A 21,492-nucleotide genomic window follows, 5' to 3' on the forward strand; every position below is an offset into this window, starting at 1 on the left:
TCAATGCATAGTTTGACAGCTGCCTGCTAGCGGTTAGGGCTTTGGCTTTAGCCCAGGCTCTCACAACAAAGACCAGCTGAGTAATCCTGGGATCAAGGCACATATAGCAGTGAAGGAGCTCTGAGTTTCTTACACCGAGCCTGTCAAGAAATCATTGGCATTGTCGATATCATTGATGTGACTTTTATTTGGATAGTTTTGATTAAGGAAGTACTAATATAGGACTACTGTTGGTTACAGTGAGAGATGTTTCCTCAACAGGAGAGGAAGTCACTATTAGTGTTAAAACAGAGAAAGTCAAAGTAAAGTTTTTACAACAGATTTCATGATTATAGAAAGCAGAGGAATTGAAAACCAATTAGTAATAGTAAATGCTAGGTTCATATTGGAGAATCCTGTTGTGTATTCTTGTCTATATGTGTACCCTTTGTATACTGGTACATGCATACATGTAGCTCTTCTATCAAGAAACTCGATCATTCCCTGATGCTTTAGAACACATCATCTAGCTACATGCAGTAAGCAACACTATTATCACGGACATCAACGCAATTATCCTCCGCCATAACTTATCATCATCAACATTATCATCATCATTATTTGTTGTCTATATCTTATCAGTGCCTCAACAAAGCTTCCCAGTAGCTGTTTATGATTAAAATAAGTTTAAGAGAGGCTATAGGCTACTGTTGCATCCAAGCTTTTGCTAATCCACAGTATCATCAGATGATGGATCAGTGAAAGCTTAAATGCTTATTTTTAATGTGGCAGCAGTAGCTTAATGAATCTTTTGAAACCATAATATAATCATAATACCACCGCTATCAAAGGAAGACATGCAACAGTCACAGTACCTGTTGTTTACTGATAGGTCACACGACAATCCAGAGGGCAGATGTGTGAATTTAATGTGAGGGCATTTAGCAGTCAAGACTGGTATGATGTTTGTGCAACCGGGAGCAAAACTACGCAGGGCATCAACTACTAAAGAGTAATCAACAATAGTGTCATCAACTTTAGATGTCAGTAAACACAAATCTAAGTCACTTCCCTTCCATCCAACTCCAGTAACAGTTGAACCAAAAGGCACCACAGAGGCTCTTGGATAAACTTCACTCTACACTTCTTGTAGCTGCTGACAAACCAGTCTTCTTAATTTGATGTCTTCATCACTGAGACACAATTGCTGCATCAAAATGTTCACTTGTTCATCCACCTGACAGTGTAAATGTTAGGCCAGTTATACAGCGTGTCATGAAACTCCAAGACGTTACATTTAGTTCCCTCTTCTGGCTGTCATACAGTTATTTATCTTGTAGCTAATGGCGACTTTGAACTTCTATATATATCACTAACTGATGTACATGTATCATACACCATATAGTAAATGCCAGGACAGGTTACATTTTAATTACTCTCGAGATTTTAAAATCCTTGATCGCTCAGTAAAGCATAAAGGACAAGTACTGTTTGGTTGTATTTTTTGTGTTCCCTTACTATGTAAGTAGCCTATGAAGAACAGAAATGCACACAAACAAGTTGACCACGCACTTCTTTATTTCTTCCTCTCCCCAAGCCTTCTTGATCGTTGTTACAAAATGCATGACAGTATCCAAATTAAAGTGGTAAAGATAGAACTCATCCACTGTTTCCACATACCTTCATCAACGAATTCAGTTTGACAATGAGATCCTTTGACAAAAATTTTGCCATCTCTTTGCTTCCCAAATGCCCACAGTGGTATTGCTCAGAGTCATCATGACCACGCTTTATAGGTTTTTGCATTTTAAATTGAAAGCCAGTTTTCGTTAAAGTCCTTTCTTTCACTGTAAGGTGTTTTTTATGCAGAGGTGGTAATGACTCCAGTTGACTCAGCATTTTTGCAACACTTTCTTCACTAGAAAACTCCACTATTGCAAAAACACCCTGAAAATTATAAAAGTTAAGACAAATGAAACATTGTTTTGATTGCAAACCAATTTTCAAGCATTATGGTACACAACATCACCTTTTTGTTTTCTTTTAGTTTCACGACATTCCTGTCAATCAACTCAATTTCAACTTTCTATCAATTCAATTTCAACTTTTCGCATTCAATTTCAATTTTCTGCATTGTATGGGATAAGTTGACCACAATGCAATCATACTGAAGGTTTTGCAGGCACGTTATACTTATATGGTTGACATTTTAAGGCTTCCACTTATTTAAAACTAAAGCCAGGAGACTTTTCTAGAAGCAAACCCTTGATATGTAAAAATAATCACTTCTAAAATTTAGTTCTTTATTTTGCTCCCAGAACTAGTTAGATACATCACATTGTCTTTTAGAGTTAAATGATAGAAATAGCAGGTTACTTTTGACCTATTTTTAATCTTGTTAGAAGAAAGTTGGATAAATTCAATTACATTGTGTAAATAAACAATCAAGAATCACCCAAATTGCTGTCAACATATGTACATTGATGTTGTTTTTCAAGATTTGGTAGTTTTTATCAGTCCTAGTGTTTTCAATTTGTAGCACAACACTCTGAGATTAATCTGAAATTTTGAGCTTCACAAGTAACATTTTGGTAAAATTCAGTTATTATTGATTTTCTCGAAATTAAATAAGAATATGAGCCAAATCAATTTTTTGGCTGGTGCCAGTGCCATACTTTGAAAATGTTTGATTTTTGGCCACATTTGCTCTTAATGCCTTCACCAATGAGTTTATTATATTTAAAATACCTTATCTTTATCCAAGAATATGTTTGAGACTTTTCCATATGCACTGAGGTATTTTGCTAAATCTTCTTCTATGGATCCTGAGTTTTGAAAACCTCGCACATAAATGCTATTTCTACAAGAACGTTCTCTCCCTTCTTTTAACTTCAGCATCCTTTGATGTTTTTTGCCATTGTTGTGGGTTGGGAGAAGCGAAGCTATGAAAGTAGAAAAATAAGCTGAGTAATGAAAACAAGACATGTAAGAAAAAATTTGCTTAATATTCATTATTATTACATGACTCCGGCAGTCAGAGGGGCAATAACTAAAATCAACCAATCAAAATGCTCTATTGCCGGTCAATATTCTCTCAGTATTGGACCGGACACTGTCCCAAATGGTCCCGAATGATAATGCACTTCTGTTCCTTTGAACTTCAGTCGTATAATAAATCTCTTATTAACCAAGCTTGCTCGGGACCATACTAGAAGAATATCGGCCCTCTGTCTTTTTTGTACGGACCTCCCTATGCTTGGTCCATACTGTCAAGACCTCAAGCCAATATTCTCCCAGTACAGCACTCACACTTGGTTAATAGGATATATTAAATACTGGTCCTTTTTATTCAGCATTTCTTAATATAAGGGAACGACATGAATCAAACCTGAAATATAATTAAGCTTGAGGAATTTTGCTAGTGCTGGAGATGCAGACCTGCCTACGCCTAAACTAAGGAGATCAGCTGAGCTTGGATGATAATGCAAAAATCTTCTATGTCGAATGGAATTGAAACGTAATATCACCCTTACATCTTACGTTAAGGTTACAAGAATTAAGGAAATGATCACCAGCTTAATAGCTCTTGACTGTTAAACAAATTCTCCTTGTTAGCACCTTGGGAAATGTATAGAGAACAGTATGGAGAATATGCATACTGGTGTTAAGGGTTTGTGAGATGAGCGACTCGAATTTCATGAGTTTCACTTCCAAGATAAAAGCTCCACAGCTGACGAGCAGAGAGAAGACTTGATCTAACACAGACGCTATCATAAGTGGAAATTCAAAGCCGTTTATGTGTGACTCTAACTAATAAGTTACGTAGTGAATACGTCAAAAAGTCATGCGAAATTTTCTGATGTTTTTCAGCTGGGTTTTATAACCGCACAAGATGGATGAAATCCTGTTTCCTTCAAAAAATGACATTTTAAGTTTTGAAAAGGGTTTATTCATAACAAACCACCTAAGTTACAAAATAAAAGTGCTAACGCACGTGGGCTTGGCCCCAACTAATTATTAATAAACAGTCCAAAGTTCCAAAGTTCAAGAGTTCTTAAAGATATACGAGTATTAAATATTACTAATATTAATGTGAGGTTATAAATAATTCCAAAATAGTTAGGTCTAATATTAATATAAGCTTAATCTATAATATTGGTATGGCTAGGGTTAATGTAGACTAATATTATGTAACTCTAGGATTGTTTAATGCTAATTCTAAGTTGTAAATAATTCCAAGTTGATTTAATCAAATGTTAACTAAAGCTTAAGGTAAACTAATATTAATATAAGCTTAATCTATAATATTGGTATGGCTAGGCTAACGTAGACTAATATTAATGTAACTCTAAGATCGTTTAATGCTAATTCTAAGTTGTAAATAATTCCAAGTTGATTTAATCAAATGTTAACTAAAGCTTAAGGTAATCTATTTACAAAAGTATTCTATAGGAGTCCCCATCAATTGTACATATTGATGGGGACTCCCAAGCGTTTCTAAAGTTAGATAACGAGAGTCGGAAGTAGTCGCACACAATTCTGTTTTTGGTCTCTCTGAGGGCATAGCGAATTATACCCTCAGGGGGGGTCATTCCCATTGTGGAAGGTAGATTTATTTCGAAATTTCCAGATGCTGTACAGAATTGTCTTAATTAGCAAGCGGGCAATACGATTCTGTTTTGGACTAGCGGGGGTCCAACGAAAGAAGAAAACATAGATACAGGATGGGAGAAATCTAGTTCCAAGGATAGAGGAGATAATAGGAGAAAAGTGGGTCCATACAGATTTCACACGGGGGCAATTGAGAAAACAGTGATCTATAGTTTCTTTACGGGAAAAGAAGGCGCACTTATCTGAGTTGATATATCTCCAATTCTTTCGAGAATCGCGGACCTTAATAGCGCGAAGTACAATTTTCCAGAGTATGTCGTTCTTATAATTTTCAGAAAAGTCATCTCACACTAAATTCCAAAATTTGTCAAGATTAAAGTCAATCGGAAGGAAGGGAGTCCAAAAGCGATGAAGAATTGGAGATGTGGAGTTTTCCTTCAAGAGAGTTCGATAACATTTCTTGGAAGAAAATTCGAAATCGCACCACTCCATGCGGGAGAGAATCCCACGTAGAGTGGTGAGCACTGAGAGAACATTCTCATAATAGGGCGTCAACATCTGTGTACTCGGGGTGGAGTTATCTCCAAGAGAGCTCCACTCCGAGTGATAGGAGGCGAGCCTAGAACCTAGAAAATATCTGGCCAAATAAAAGGATTTTGATTCAGGATCATCTAGATTGGAAATTACTGAGGCTAATTTGAGAGATTTACCTTTGATCAGGAAATTCAAAATGCCGAGTCTGCCACTGCTAAGAGATTGGTGGCAGGACACTCGGCTAACCGTTTCAATTCAACAACCCCAGACAAATGGCCAGATTAAAGCCTTCACCTTAGAAATTACCCATTTTGGGACACACAAAACTGTAGAGAGATATAGGAGCTTGCTAATTCCGAGGATGTTAACGATGAGCGATCGGCTGACAAGAGAAAGAGAGCGGGATTTCCATAAGTTGAGATGTTTTTCTAATTTCTCTAGTTTTGGCTGCCAGTTATCTAATTCAGTATCGCGGCCGAAAACAACACCTAGAATTTTAATTTTTGTCACCCATTTGAGGCCAAGTGGTTGGTCGTCGTGCGTACACCACGCCCCCAACCACATGGCCTCTGTTTTCGTGACATTAAGGCGTGCCCCAGAGCCACGCTCGTAAATATTAATCATGTTGAATACAACTTGCAGAGAGTGATAAGATTTCACTATACAGGTCGTATCGTCAGCATAATTTCCAACTTTATAGCAGAGACCATGTGTGCCCGGAAGGAGAAAGCCTTCGATTTCAGGATTATTTCGGATTTTGCATGCGAGAGTTTCAACGCACAAAACATAAAGCAGGGGAGACAGGGAATCCCCCTGTCTTACCCCACGAGACAAAGGAATCGCATCGGTTAGCCATTCATTAACAATAACACGGATATTGGCCCCATTATATAAAGTGTAGATCCAAAAACAAAAAGACGGGCCAAAACCAAAACGGGGTAAGAGGCTTTGCAGAAAGGTGCGATTAACGCGATCGAAGGCTTTCTCTTGATCTAAACTGAGCAAAATACCGCTTTCATTCGTGCGGTCAATGTAATCTAAGATATCTCTAAGTAAATGTAAGTTTGAAGTAATTTTGCGTCCGGGCACAGAACAAGTTTGATCAGGGTCAACGATATATTCCAGAACTTTAGAGAGTCGAAGAGAGAGAACTTTTGAGCATAACTTATAATCAACGTTTAAGAGGGAAGTCGGACGCCAATTTTTCAGATTCTTACGATCTCCTTTCTTAAAAATAACGCGTGTGTTGCTCATCTTCATGGAATCACACATCTCTCCGGTTTGGTAGCATGCATTTAAGACTCGACATAAATGTGGAGCTAAACGATCCCAAAATCTAGCGTAGAATTCAACCGACATACAAGGCTGTTCTTACCTGAAGGCAAAGTTACCCCACAAACATCACAGGAAACTTGTTTACCTCTTAACCCACACAGTTCCGCCATATTTTCTTCAAATAACGCGGGCTCTGATAACGAGGGTTGATGGGAATAATAGATCCAGTCCATTCTCGTTTGCTTCCAATGCCTGATTGTTTTAACTTTCGTTCTGATCTTCAAACATGACTACAGATTCGTGCTCTGCTTGCAAAGTCAGTGCATGTGCTGAGGGGGGTAACAAATACAGCCGATTTCAACCACGTCGACCGGTTCTTTAAAGAGGCAGAGAGCGGAAGATTATCAGAGCTTTACACCAAAGTCGGCGAAGAAACTTCGGAATACTCAAAACGCCTATGCTCGACAGAGGCCGGCAAAGACTTTAGAACTTTGTCCGAGCAAAGCGCGAGAGAAAGCTATTCAAAGGAGTTAAGAACTCGCAAAAGCGTGAAATGCACAGCAAAAGTCAGGCCGATGAAGAAAGAGGTACTGTTCCGAATTGCCAGGCGCTCAATCGGCGACTCGCACGATAGTCAGTAAATCAAAGGTTCTAGACCAGAGCGACTTTTGAAAAATGTATCAGGTTTATGACAGCATCTGTGGACTGGTTCAATGTCTGGGAATAAGCAAACGATTCAAACAATGTATTAAAATCGTTCCAATAGATGAGGGATATTGTAAATATCACCTGATTAACGACCATTCTTAACTTAAACTGATTTATAACTCATAACCGCAGTTCATACATATGTTTCATATGTTTGTTGTTGTTTAAAATGATTTCTTCAAAGAAAAAATAAATAAAAAGCAGTTTTATTGAGGCAGAAAACCCCCTTTTAATTTTGGTTGTCCGAAAAAAGGGAGGTATCTTTTAAAGTTCCTATTTCATGTTCTGTCTTGGCTATGGAATACAACGATTTAATCGATTTGATTCTGTCACTTCAAGAAATGTCATTCCATGTGATTTTATGCGAGAGACTGACAAATCACGTTCCGTTGCTCTGTTCATCCCTTGCGTTCGGTTTTCCCTCACGTCGTGTACGTTTTTGCGTTTTCCGAGTATTTGAAAACGTAATGGTAGTGATGATGAATGGAACAGACGAGGCCCGTTGAGGCTTTATTCGGTGAATGACAAAGGCCTAGTATCAGGACACTACTTGTATGCTAAGAAAATTAAAGATGGCAAAGAAGAAAAAACTAGTGAGTAAAAGGAAAAAAAGGTTTTAAGAGGATTACTCGGCAAAAATAGCGTCCCCAGGATTCTTCGGTTTGAGAAAACATTCCCGTGGGAATTTACAAGGCTGTTTAAAAAAAAAGAGTTGACAAGTAACAGTTTGTCTTTTTTTCAGGATACTAAAAAAATTTTATATATTGATACATTGCATGTTTTTAATCAACTTATTGCTGGTGTAGAATAAAACGGTGTCATTTTTTTCATTATCACTTTTGTCATTGTTAACTTTATTTTTCTTTGATAGTATTGAGAGCAGATGGGACAAAAGACAATGAAGCTAGTAAGTAAAAGAAAAAAGAGTTTTAGAGGATTACTCGTCAATAGTAACGTTTTCAGGATCCTTAGGTTTGCGAAAACAATCCCATGGGAGTTTACAGAGTTGTTTAAAAAGAGTTAACAAGTAAAGGTTTATATTTTTTCAGTGTCCTAAAAATGTCTTCGTTATTGATATATTGCATGTTTTTAATCAACTTATATGTTAGTGAAGAGTAAAACGGTGTCATTGTTTTCATTTTCACTTTTGTCATTACTGATTTTATTTTTTCTTTGATAGTATTGTTGTTATTGTTATCATTATTATCATTCGTATATGAGAACGATCCTTCGCAGTAAAGCACTATTTGAGCAATAGTGAAAATCAGACCTGAAAAAAATTTCAGGCCTGTACGGGATTCGAACCACTGACCTCTGCGATACTAGTGCAGCGCTCTACCAATTGAGCTAACAAGCCAACTGGGAGCAGGCCATCAAATTAATTCGATATAAACCCGTGGATGATAAATCAAACAACCACAAACATATGAAACATATGTGTGAACTACGGTTATGAGACGTATATGAGAACGATCCTTCGCAGTAAAGCACTATTTGAGCAATAGTGAAAATCAGACCTGAAAAAAATTTCAGGCCTGTACGGGATTCGAACCACTGACCTCTGCGATACTAGTGCAGCGCTCTACCAATTGAGCTAACAAGCCAACTGGGAGCAGGCCATCAAATTAATTCGATATAAACCCGTGGATGATAAATCAAACAACCACAAACATATGAAACATATGTGTGAACTACGGTTATGAGACGTATATGAGAACGATCCTTCGCAGTAAAGCACTATTTGAGCAATAGTGAAAATCAGACCTGAAAAAAATTTCAGGCCTGTACGGGATTCGAACCACTGACCTCTGCGATACTAGTGCAGCGCTCTACCAATTGAGCTAACAAGCCAACTGGGAGCAGGCCATCAAATTAATTCGATATAAACCCGTGGATGATAAATCAAACAACAACAAACAAGTCTGATTTTCACTATTGCTCAAATAGTGCTTTACTGCGAAGGATCGTTCTCATATACGTCTCATAACCGCAGTTCACACATATGTTTCATATGTTTGTTGTTGTTTGATTATTATCATTATTATTATTGTATGTATGTACGTATATACGAATATTTATACAGGGTAGCCCAGGTCAGCAACTTAGCTGGTTTAAATGGAGCCTTGTGTAACACCCACCCATCCCATCCCAGAGGAGGACATCCACCACACAGTAATCTCGTGCATGGGAAATTAACGTCTCCTACCCCTAACCTTGCAGGAGACGTGGCCTACGGTTTATTCGTCCTTATCCGAGAAGACTAGAATATCTTTCCATTTCTTGATATTATAAAGAGGTAGCAAATTCTCCTCAGTTATTTTAAGACTAAACTCAAGAAATACTTCTTGAAAGCAGAAAAGAAGTTTCCAAATAGCTGAGATTCTTTACTTTCAACATGTTCCATGAGGACAGTACAACCATTTTTTACCTCCTTTTGAGGGAAACTTCTTACATTCGATTCAAAACTGAGAAGTGGATGGGCAGTGGCAGGAGCATTTGCAAACTCCTCAACCTGATTGTTACATCCTTCTAACAATTGACCTGATCTTCTATCAGATAACTTATCTTTGCTTAAACTATCGTTGTTCCCATTACCGTGTTTCTCAGGCTGAAGGGACCTGCGTCGTTCTCTTCGACAATGGGTCCACGTATTTTCAAAGGCTTTGCAAATCGCTGAAAACTCATTGTTAAATTTGTTTACTTTCTCTGATATCCTTGCTTCATTTTTAGTGTTGCTGCAACCTGCTGCAGAGATGTGGCCAGAAAGCTGGGGCACCAGTGATGTTTTGACACCCTGAGTTTTGCTAAGCACACCAGATTCTTCCACAATAGAGCAGGGCATCTTAGCAGAACTTTTAACTTTACACTGAAATCCATACTCCCTTTCTAATGTCTCTAGAACAGACACAAAAACTGCGTGGGGTGTACTCAGGTTGTCAACACAACCTGTGTCCAGTGCTTGAGAACTTTTGTTTTGATACTTAACGAAGAAATCATGGCGCTGAGAATGTTTCTTCTTTTTAGAAGATTTACAAACTGTAAAAAGGCTTAAGAGATTATTTCCAGTGGGATTTGGATTGTCAACACTGCTATTCAGATCCTGGCAAATCTTGTGAGCAATCTTCATCAATTCAATGATGTATCTCAGTGTTGCCATGGTAATATTCTGTGTCAAGTTATGTACAAGCTCAAAGGGATCTTGAACACACAAAGGGGAGATCTTAAACTCTAATTGCTTCCCAGTCCCTGGACTACTGTGAGAACATCCTAAGACTAAATTTGGCAGTGCATCCTGGTGCTTAGTGGTTTCCTCTGTAATTTTGCTAGCATCCTTGCTATCTTCAATCTTTGTTAACTGTCTATAGCATTCTTGGTCACTATCAGATGTGATCATTGAACCATTTTCATTAGTTTCTGTACACTGTGAAACCTTTAACCCTTTCAAGACTGACACAATACTTGTCCTTTGGCCTGTCCTTATGCTCACCACACAATTAGCAAAGTCAAATTCAGTTGAAAAGAAGCAAAAGAACTCTTCCAATAACTGAACTGTTGAACAAGCAAAACAGAGTCATTATCATAAATATGTTACTTTCAAGTTTAAGTATCAAAGAAAAAAGGCATCATTAGATAAGTATATCATCACAAAGTTTTCTCATAAAAGATTCCTCTGGCACCTTCACCAATATGTTATCTCTGTCAACACTGCTGGCTATTGCCAGAGTATCAATTTTCAACTGATAATAAATTTTGAAGAGCTGTAAGATAATAATTTATCATATGAAACTATCTAAGAATGAAAAAAAAATATTTTCATGTTTCATTCTGTCACTGTAAGTCCATAGTAGTTGGTCTCTCACATCAGGGCAACATATTACTTAAAACTCCACCTAGTTAAGTTGACAAGAGGCCAGTTAACTTTGACTGGATCCAAACACTGACTACTGCACAACATCTGAATACAACTGAAATAGGCAAAAGATCAGACAAAGTTTACTTACTCAGACTTTTGGTATTCTGTGAGGGAGAAAGTTTAGTAACAACTGTGAAAAATGAACAGTTCCAGTTGTCAATAACCTCTGAATTAGGCTCTTTCATGACACACAAATGTGGTCCCTCTCTTATCCAGGTATCAAATCTACATTGTAATGAAGGAATGACTGGTGGATGTTGCATTTGCAGGAAGTACAGCACCATCAGAGTCAATGCATAGTTTGACAGCTGTCTGCTAGCAGTTAGGGCTTTGGCTTTAGCCCAGGCTCTCACAACAAAGACCAGCTGAGTAATCCTGGGATCAAGGGACATGTAGCAGTGAAGGAGCTCTGAGTTTCTTACACCAAGCCTGTCAAGAAATCGTTGGTATTGTCGATATCAGCGATGTGACTCTTGATCATGTTGTGACTTTTATTCTGATCATTCTGATTAAGGATGTACTAATATAGGACTATCGTTGGTTACAGTGGGAGACTTTTCCTCAACAGGAGAGGAAGTTGTTATTAGTGTCAAAACAGAGAAAGTCAAAGTCAAGTTTTCACACCAGATTTTATTATACAAAGCATAGGAATTGAAAACCAATTTCTAATAGTAAATACTACGTTCATATTGGAGAATCCTGTTGTGTATATTCTTGTTTATATGTGTACCCTTTGTATACCGGTACTTGCATACATGTAGCTCTTCTATCAAGAAACTCGATCATTCCCTGATGCTTTAGAACACATCATCTAGCTACATACAGTAAGCAAGACCATTATCATGGACATCAATGCAATTATACTTTGCCATAACTTGTTATCATCATCATTAACATCATCATCATTATTTGTCATCTATGTCCTATAGTGCCTAAAGACAGCATCCCAGTAGCTGTTTATAATTAAAAGAAGTTTAAGAGAGGCTATAGGCTACTGTTGCATCCAAGCTTTTGCTAATCCACAGTATCATTAGACAATGGCTTAGTGAAAGCTTAAATGCTTATTTTTAATGCTGCAGCAGTAGCTTAATGAATCTCTTGAAACCATAATATGATCATAATACCACTGCTATCAAAGGAAGACATGCAACAGTCACAGTACCTGTTGTTTACTGATAGGTCACATGACAATCCAGAGGGCAGATGTGTGAATTTAATGAGAGGGCATTTAGCAGTCAAGACTGGTATGATGTTTGTGCAACCGGGAGCAAAACTACGCAGGGTATCAATTACTAAAGAGTAATCAACAATAGTGTCATCAACTTTAGACGTCAGTAAACACAAATCCAAGTCACTTCCCTTCCATCCAACTCCAGTAACAGTTGAACCAAAAGGCACCACAGAGGCTCCTGGATAAACTTCACTCAACACTTCTTGTAGCAGCTGACAAACCAGTCTTCTTAATTTGATGTCTTCATCACTGAGACACAATTGCTGCATCAAAATGTTCACTTGTTCATCCACCTGACAGTGTAAATGTTAGGCCAGTTATATAGCGTGTCATGAAACTCCAAGACTTTACATTTACTTCCCTCTTCTGGCTGTCATACAGTTATTTATCTTGTAGTTAACGGAGAGTTTGAACTTAAATATATCACTAACTGATGTACATGTATTGTACACCATTATAACAAATGCCAGGAGAGGTTACATTTTAATTACTGTCGCGATTTTAAAATCCTTGATTGCTCGGTAAAGCATATAGGACAAGTACTGTTTGGTTGTATTTGTTGTGTTCCCTTACTATGTAAGTAGCCTATGAAGAACACAAACACTTACAAAAAAGTTGACCATGCACTTTTTTATCTCTTCCTTCCTCCAAGCCTTCTTGGTCATTGTTACAAAATACATGACAGTATCCAAATTAAAATAGTAAATTGAGATAGAACTCATCCACTGTTTCCACATACCTTCATCAACGGATTCAGTTTGACAATGAGATCCTTGGACAAAAATTTTGCCATCTCTTTGCTTCCTAAATGCCCACGGTGGTGTTCCTCAGAGTCATCATGACCACGCTTTATGGGTTTTTGCATTCTAAATTGAAAGCCAGTTTTAGTTAAAGTCCTTTCTTTCACTGTAAGGTGTTTGTTATGCAGAAGTGGTAATGACTCCAGTTGACTCAGCACTTTTGTAACACTTTCTTCACTAGAAAACTCCACTATTGCAAAAACACCCTGAAAATTATAAAAGTTGAGACAAATGAAACATTGTTTTGATTGCAAACCAATTTTCAAGCATTATGGTACAAAACATCACCTTTTTGTTTGGTTTTAGTTTCACGACATTCCTGTCAATCAATTAAATTTCAACTTTCTGCCAATTCAATTTCGACTTTTTGCATTCAATTTCAACTTTCTCCATTGTATGGGATAAGTTGACCACAAGCATACTGAAATTTTTGCAGGCATGCAGGAGTGCAGACTTATGCCTTGCCAACATGCAGAAAGTACTTGTCAAAGTCGGTAGTGCAATCGCTAAATCGACTGACACACTGTTGGCTATCCGTGCAGATCCTGAGAAGACTTCAGCATCAGCTCTCACTGAGAAATTGGGGAAATTAGTTGGTAATCGCATGGGGCTGAGTAACATTAAGGATTAATATCACGTGTGTTTTCGGAAGTTGCTGAAATTGCCCGAGTCGCGCAGCGACGAAGGCAATTTCTGCAACTTCTGAAAACACAAGTGATATTAATCCTTAATTTTACGAGGAACCATGTGATTACTTGTTTATAATAAAAGGGGCAAAATGTTTTCTTACTGATCTCGCACAAAACAGGATGCCATTGTTACAGAACAAACAGAAATTTCTTTACCTTGGCAGCTGTTGCTAAGTGATTTTCAGCCAATCATTTTCAAGTAACTTTGCCCAGGGCAATTACAAAAATTAAGAAAAAAATGCCCTCTGTCTCAACCAATCACAATTCAGTAATTTTGCCCCTTATATGATAAATCATGTATAATGCTGACACTCTGGCATTGTTAGGCCATATAAACATTGACCTATCATACTGTCGACGCGACGCCATCAAACCAACGAATATTCCTCGTTGTGTGGCTCTCAAGTACCCATCACGGGTTTATCGTTTGGAGGTGAGCTGTAATCTCAGCTTAACAATATCAAAGCAACTAACAAGATTGGCCATGCGACTACTGCAAAGCCATATTATCGCAACCATAGCGATGGCTGGAGGGGCAAATCTTTTCACTCAAATGGAAAGCCTTTTTTAGGGAAGAGGGGCCGGCCTTACCGGCCACACAACCACAATTCCTATAAATCACTGGAAACCGAGAAGAAATCCAGCTAGTGAAATGGTCTGATATCTCAACAAACAAGGTAAATATGTTACAGTTCCTTGAACACAAGGTGCACTGCTTTAAAGCAGGGGGGCGGGAAGAATATTATTATCAGTGGCAGGCCTTAACCTCAGACCCTGAGATATTGCAAATGATACCAGGCCAGCCAATCAAGTTTACCAGGACTCCATATCAAAGAGTAGTCCCCAATGAGAAGAAAATCCTTGATTTGGACAAACAACATGTCATTGATACTGAACTGGCTGAACTCCTTGCTAAGGGTGTTATTACCCCAAGTGGTCACGAAAAAGGGGAATATATCTCTCCTATTTTCACTAGGGCCAAAAAGGATGGTTCTTTCGGAGTAATTTTAAATCTCAAGCGTTTAAACACTCATGTACAATATCACCATTTGAAAATGGACTCGCTTAATACTGTTTTACAAATGGTAAAACCTGGGTGCTTTATGGCATCCATAGATTTAAAGGATGCATATTATTCTGTGCCTATTGCCACTGCAGACCAAAAATACCTAAAGTTTCAGTGGCGTGGAAAACTGTATAAATATGTTTGCTTTCCTAATGGATTGGCATTTTTCCCCAGGAAGTTTACTAAATTATTACAACCAGTATATTAAAATTTGAGACAGCTGGGACACCTTTCAGCAAGTCATATCGATGACTCATATCTCCAGGGTGATGACTATGATGACTGTGAAAGAAATGTTTGGGATACTGTCAGATTATTTGATTCCCTTGGGTTTACTGTCCACCCTGAAAAATCGTCCTTTGTTCCACAACATCGTATCACCTTCATGGGGTTTATCACTGACTCAATCACAATGAAAGTTTATCCAACCTCTGAGAAGACCGAAAAGATCATTCATACCTGTCAAGGGCTGTTGGAGTGTCTGCACCCTACAGTAAGAGAGGTGGCATCAACTCTTGGGTTCCTCATATCAAATATTCCAGCAGCAAGGCTAGGGCCTTTACATTTTAGGTCACTGGGCATGGACAAAACTGAGGAATTGGGCCTAAACAAGGGCAACTTTGATGCATTTATGCAACTGTCTGAGTTGTCTCACAGTGATTTGCAGTGGTGAATAAACTCAGCAAGGTCATTATACAATCCTATAAGCCCTCCTCAGCCAGAGGCCACTTTATACACAGATGAGAGTAAAGAGGGCTGGGGAGGAGTGCTCAATAATGCAAAGATTGGGGGACCTTGGACTCCAGAAGAGGCTCCTAATGACATCAATTATCCTGAAATGCGTGCAGTGTTGTTTTCTCTTAAGGCGTTTCATAAAGAGTTATCAGGAAAGCATGTACTTGTGCGAATTGATAATACAACTGCTGTGTCAGATTTAGGTAAAATGGGCACAAGCCATTCCAGAAAGCGAAATGATTTAACCTGTACGCTCTGGGAGTGGTGCCTTGACAATAACATGTGGTTAACCACAAGTCATATCCCAGGGAAAGAGAATACTCTAGCTGATGCAGAGTCCAGGAAATCTAGAAAAGAAACTGAATGGACTTTAGACAGTAAAATTTTTCACCCAGCTGTTAAGAAACTTCATGTTGAGCCTCAGATTGACCTATTTGCATCGAGGCTTAATTACCAGCTAAGACCATTTGTTGCCTACCAACCAGACCCTGAAGCAATGGCTATTAATTTAAATGCTTTTTCAATTTCTTGGAAACCTCATGTTTTTTACGCCTTTCCTCCTTTTAGTATCATCCCAAAAGTGTTACAGAAAATTCAAGCTGAGGAGACCACAGGACTGTTGGTTGTGCAGTGCTGGCCAACTCAGCCATGGTGGCCATTGGTGATGAGACTGCTGGTTCAGGAACCACTTGTGCTCCCCAAAAAGAAACACACCTTATTTCTACCTCAACAGCCAGACTTGGTGCATCCACTACATCAGAAGTTCACACTTCTGATATGCCACTTGTCAGGAAATCACTTGAAGGCAGAGGGCTTTCGGAATCAGCTATCTCACTCATCCTACAGTCTTGGAGAAAGGGCACCAAACAACAATATAAACCATTCATCACTAAATGGGAACAATACTGTTGTCAAAGGAAGATCAATCCCTTTTCAGCAACTATTGAACGTGGGATTAATTTCTTGGCAGAACTTTACCACACAGGGATTGGATACAATGCCCTCAAGACTACATGGTGTGCTTTGTCTACTGTTTGTTTTACATCAGAGCATTACACTTTTGGACAGCATCCCCTAGTCTGTCATTTCCTCAAAGGAATTTTTGAGTGTAGACCCTCTCTCCCAAGGTACCAAGAAACTTGGGATGTCACAGTGGCATTAGACTATCTAGCTAAACTTGGGCCACCTGTGAGACTTAGTTTTAAGAACTTGACTTTGAAAGTGGTTATATGTTGATGGCATATTGCTTTCAGGACAGTGTCGCCAGACTTTGCACACATTATCAATTGATTATATGCAAATAAGTTTTGAAAAATGTGTGTTTCCATTAACTCATTGTTAAAAACTGCCAGACCAGGTAAACATTTAGCTTGTATTGAGTTTCAGGCCTATGCACCAGATGTGAGTCTTTGTATTGTAAAGCATCTTCAGCAATATCTGAAGCACACAGATACTCTTCAAGGTACAGTGTAATGTAAAGTAGCTTCTTATTAGTTACTCTAAGCCTTATAAAGCTGTTTCCCCTGATACAATAAGCAGATGGATTAAGGCTACACTGGTTGATGCTAGAGTTGACACTTCGAAGTACAGAGCACACAGTACTTGATTAGCATCTACATCTGCAGCAAAAGCAAACAGCATATCTATCGCCACAATTATGAAAAGTGAGGGGTGGTCCCAGAAGTCTACAGTTACTAAGTTTTACAACAAACCAGTGGAACCTTAAGAGAATTTCAGAACTGAGCTCCTTAAGGCTGTATGTAGTGACACCTAAGATAGTGTCTTATAATTGTATGTTTTGATGGTTAAGAGAGAATGTTATTAAAGCAGGTTTATATTGCTGTAAATCATTGTTATCTTTTGAGTTTGCACTCACACTGCTTTAAAATTTCACGTGACTCCGTAGCGACCAATGACCAATGACAAAACAGAATACCTAAATTAAACGAGGCTTACCTGTACGGTGAAGTTTGATTTGGATTCTGTGAGTCATTGGTCGGGAGCAAAGGAGTCATGCGCCCACCCATGTGTTATTAATCCACCCATGATTGGGTGTAAGTGCTCACATCTGTTAAAGACTGATCTTCCCAGGCTCGTCTGCCTTCTCACATGACTCCTTTGCTCCCGACCAATGACTCACAGAATCCCAATCAAACTTCACCTTACAAGTAAGCCTCATTTAATTTAGATATTTTTGGCCACATTTGCTCTTAATGCCTTCATCGATGAGTTTATCATAATTATTTAAAATACCTTATCTTTATCCAAAAATATGTTTGAGACTTTTCCATATGCACTGAAGTATTTTGCTAAATCTTCTTCTATGGATCCTGAGTTTTGAAAACCTCGCACATAAATGCTTTTCCTACAAGAACGTTCTCTCTCTTCTTTTAACTTCAGCATCCTTTCATGTTTTTTGCCATTGTTGTGGGTTGGGAGAAGCAAAGCTGTGAAAGTAGAAAAATAAGTTGAGTGATGAAAACAAGATAAGCATAAAACAATTTGCTTAATATTCCTTATTAATACTGGTCCATTTGATTCAGCATTTCTTAATATAAGGGAACGACATGAATCAAAGCTGATATAAAATTAAGCTTGAGGAATTTTGCTAGACCTTGAGATGCAGATCGGCATACGCGTAAACTAACGAGATCAGAGCTTGGATGATAGCGTGAAAATCTTCTATGAATGGAATTGAAACGGAATATCACTCTTACACCAAACATTAAGGTTACAAGAATAAAGGAAATGATCAACAGCTTAAGAAGCTCTTGACTGTTAAACAAATTCTCCTTGTTAGCACCTTGGGAAATGTATTGAGAACAGTATGGAGAATAAAGGCTGATAGTTTCTAAAGAAACTGTTTGGGGCTGCGTCGGTGGGGGTAACGAAATGATTTGGATATATCAACAAAGTTGAAATGGTAAATTGGACACCGTAACGATTACAAAAGCTGACGTTTCGAGCGTTAGCCCTTCGTCGGAGCGAAGTATGGAGAATATGCATACTGATGTTGAGGGTTTATGAGACGAGCGACTCGAATTTCGAGAATTTCACTTCGTAGGTAAAAGCTCCACAGCTAACGAGCAGAGAAAAGACTTGATCTAAACGGAAGCTATCATAAGTGGAAATTCAAAGCCGTTTATGTGTGACTCTAACTAACAAGTTACGTAGTGAACACGGCAAAAGTCGAGCGAAATTTTCTGATGCTTTGCAGCTGGGTTTTATAACCGCACAAGAAAGATGAAATACTGTACCCTTCAAAAAATGACATACAAGGCTGTCCTTACCTGAAGGTAAAGTTACCCCACAAACATCACAAGAAACTTGTTTTCCTCTTACCCCACAAAGTTCCGCCATATTCTCTTCAAATAACGCGGGCTCTGATAGCGAGGGCTGATAGGAATAATAGATCCAGGCTACTCTCGTCGTCTGCTTCCAATGCTTGACTGTTTTAATTTTCGTTCTCATCTTCAAACATGACTACAGATTCGTGCTCTGCTTGGAAAGTCAGTGCATGTGCTGAGGGGGGTAAGAAATACAGCTGATTTTCAACCACGTCGACCGGTTCTTTAAAGAGGAAGAGAACGGAAGATTATCAGAGCTTTACACCAAAATCAGCGAGGAAACTTCGGAATACTCGTAACGCCTATGCTCGACAGAAGCCGGCGAGGACTTAAGAAACTTTTGTTCGAGAAAAGCGTAAGGGAAAGCTGTTCAAAGGAGTTAAGAACTCGCAAGAACGTGCAATGTACAGCAAAAGTCAGGCTGTTGAAGGAAGAGGTACTATTCCGAATTGCCAGGCGCTCAATCGACTTGGACGGCAGTGTAAATCAAAGGTTCTAGACCAAAGCGACTTTTGCAAAATTCATCAGTTTTATGACAGCACCTCTGGACTAGTCCAATGTCTGGGAATTAACAGACGATTCAAACAATGTATTATAATCGTTCCAATAGATGAGGAATATTGTAAACATCACATGGTTAGCGACCATTCTTGACTAAAACTGATTTCTTTGGGAAAAAAAAAATATGTAAAGAGCAGTTTTGTTGAGACAGAGGACCCCTTTTATTTTTAGTTCTCCGAAGGAAAGTGGGGTATCTTTCAAAGTTCCCTATTTTATGTTCTATCTTGGCTATGGGATACAACGGTTTAACCACTTGGGTTCTGTCACTTCGAAAAATGTCACTCGGTGTGATTCTGTGCAAGAGATACAAATCAGGTTCCGTTTCTCTGTTCATCCATTGCGCTCGCTTTTCCCTAACGTGTTGCATATTTTGCCATTCTCTAGTACAGTTGGACCCCGATAATTCGAAGTCTCAAGGAAAAAGCAAAATAGTTCGAATGATCGGGGGTTCGAATTCTACCATTAACACCTTCTTACAATCAAGAATTGTTGGTACGCAGCCCACACAGACGCCCAAAGAACCAATATCCATTGTTCGTGTCGTCATACCTTTTCAAAGATTAGGAATCAGCAAATTATGTTAAGAAAGAGCTCAAGAATCTTAGCATGAAGGTGCAGACAACTGTCCAGCCAGTATTTGTTAGCCGCAAAGTTGGCCAAGATCTTAAAGTACGAGAAATCAAGCCACAGATCGTCAACCAACAACGCGTCGTTTATCAATTTCAATGTGACCTGTGTGATGCGGGTTATGTGGGCTATACACGCGGACACTTACACACATGCGTGGATGGACATAAACGAAAGGCATCTTCAATAAACACTACCACGACCGGCACCGCGAAGTCCCGAAAGACCTACTGAAACGTTTTAACATTTTGAAAAAGTGTAGTAACAAGTTCGATTGTTTGGTGAACGAAATGCTTTTCATCAGAGACCTAAAACTCACTCTGAACGTGCAAAGCGATTCAATTCGCGCAAAAGTATTTGTTTAATTAGCTCGTAACATATTTACGCTAATTTAGTGTTACACCTTGCCACAAACTTTGTAATTTTTTATTTCTCCTTGACAATGGCGTCATGATGACACCGAAACGTCGGTTTTTATCGTTGGTTTTTGCCAGTCTTTGCATTTCGAATTATAGGGGTCAAAAATAAATACGCAATTCAGTTACCCCTGTATAACTTTATTTACCCTATTTTCGCGATATTAGTGAAGAGTTTGTAATCCCTAAACGTATTTCAAATGTTTTCATCAACAAATCATTTTTTTTTTTAATTTCATAAGAACAAACAAAAAGCAGAACAGTGACCAATATAAAAGGTGCTTAGCCTAAAAAGCTGTCAATTGCGAGCTGCCTCTGAGATTTGCGAATGTTTTTCTCGATGATGCATGCGATCTGACTCATGTTTCGACGAATCTCGTCAGCTCCATCTGCAGCAAACAGACTATAGGACGAAAGCGTGTTGATAGCCTCGGTTATATGTGCTCTTGTTGGCTTCTGTGGTCTCTCCTCGGAGTCATCATCGTCACTATCATGGTCTACTTCCATCACTGTGCTGTCACGTTCTCAGAATTCTTCTAACATTTCTTCATCACTTAACGGCGCACTTTCCGACGTCATAACGCCGTCATCTGCCTCAATGACATCTTCAGCTCTTGCTTCTGTCGGTGCCAGTTCCGCGTCTTTCTGTCTCAATGCATCGAAATCTTCTTCAAGGATTTTAAATGGGTCATCTTCGTCAGCGATTGCGCTTTGTTGCTCTTTGCCCCCGATGCCTCCCATCCTAAAACAGTTGCGAATAGTATCCCTTGAAACCGTGCTCCAGTCCTGTGTCAGAGGGACCATTGCATCAAGAACGGTAATTTTTGGCATTGGCTTGTTCTTGTCGATCGCTTCAATAAATTTGCGCACACAACCAGACCTGTAGTGGGTTTTGGTTGACCGTATAAGAGAGAGTGGATAATAGAAATTCAGGCCTGTTAATCTTGGCGACGGTCCAGGGATGCAAGTGCCATGCAAACTTTTGTTTGAAGGAGAGAAG

At 38.8% G+C, this 21,492-nt stretch overlaps 3 protein-coding genes and 1 long non-coding RNA gene across 5 annotated transcripts in view; 2 read left to right on the forward strand and 2 right to left on the reverse strand.

Moving 5' to 3' along the window:
* LOC111347538 (speckle targeted PIP5K1A-regulated poly(A) polymerase) overlaps nucleotides 1–6,655 on the reverse strand; it is a 9,782-nt gene extending 3,127 nt beyond the window's left edge. Inside the window, 5 exon segments of the mRNA XM_088740540.1 lie at nucleotides 1–140; nucleotides 855–1,216; nucleotides 1,660–1,926; nucleotides 2,728–2,921; nucleotides 6,500–6,655. The exon segment at nucleotides 1–140 is cut by the window's left edge and continues 201 nt beyond it. Coding sequence (XP_088596666.1) covers nucleotides 1–140; nucleotides 855–1,216; nucleotides 1,660–1,926; nucleotides 2,728–2,921; nucleotides 6,500–6,632 — 1,096 coding nt within the window. The 5' untranslated portion in view covers nucleotides 6,633–6,655.
* LOC111338789 (uncharacterized) overlaps nucleotides 1–21,492 on the forward strand; it is a 38,755-nt gene that overhangs the window by 10,207 nt on the left and 7,056 nt on the right. The gene's annotated exons all lie outside the window — the stretch shown is intronic.
* On the forward strand, nucleotides 6,845–11,428 carry LOC148719418 (uncharacterized). The gene is made up of 3 exons (XR_015993804.1): nucleotides 6,845–6,986; nucleotides 7,979–8,014; nucleotides 11,290–11,428. It is a non-coding gene; the product is annotated as an uncharacterized LOC148719418 (long non-coding RNA).
* LOC148719419 (speckle targeted PIP5K1A-regulated poly(A) polymerase-like) lies at nucleotides 9,289–19,534 on the reverse strand. Of its 2 annotated transcripts, none has more exons than XM_088740538.1 (6): nucleotides 18,832–19,534; nucleotides 17,795–17,988; nucleotides 12,991–13,257; nucleotides 12,183–12,544; nucleotides 11,109–11,449; nucleotides 9,289–10,656 (listed from the first exon to the last, which is right to left on the reverse strand). In XM_088740538.1, exons 1-6 carry the CDS (start codon nucleotides 19,010–19,012, stop codon nucleotides 9,422–9,424), a joined length of 2,580 nt encoding a protein of 859 aa, XP_088596664.1. In that variant the 5' UTR covers nucleotides 19,013–19,534; the 3' UTR covers nucleotides 9,289–9,421. The 2 variants fall into 2 exon arrangements, with proteins under 2 accessions (XP_088596664.1, XP_088596665.1); XM_088740539.1 differs by having other exon boundaries at nucleotides 18,884–19,533.

The sequence above is a fragment of the Stylophora pistillata genome, chromosome 12 (genome assembly GCF_964205215.1).
Source record: "Stylophora pistillata chromosome 12, jaStyPist1.2, whole genome shotgun sequence".
NCBI classification, from domain to species: Eukaryota; Metazoa; Cnidaria; class Anthozoa; order Scleractinia; family Pocilloporidae; genus Stylophora; species Stylophora pistillata.

Coding starts and splice junctions, on each gene's coding strand:
- LOC148719419 (XM_088740538.1), bottom strand. CDS start 19,012: ATGAGAACGAAAATTAAAACAGTCAAGCATTGGAAGCAGACGACGAGA. Junction 11,450..12,182: donor GACCTATCAGTAAACAACAG/GTACTGTGACTG, acceptor ATTTCTTGACAG/GCTTGGTGTAAGAAACTCAG. Junction 10,657..11,108: donor ACAGAATACCAAAAGTCTGA/GTAAGTAAACTT, acceptor CTTGTTCAACAG/TTCAGTTATTGGAAGAGTTC.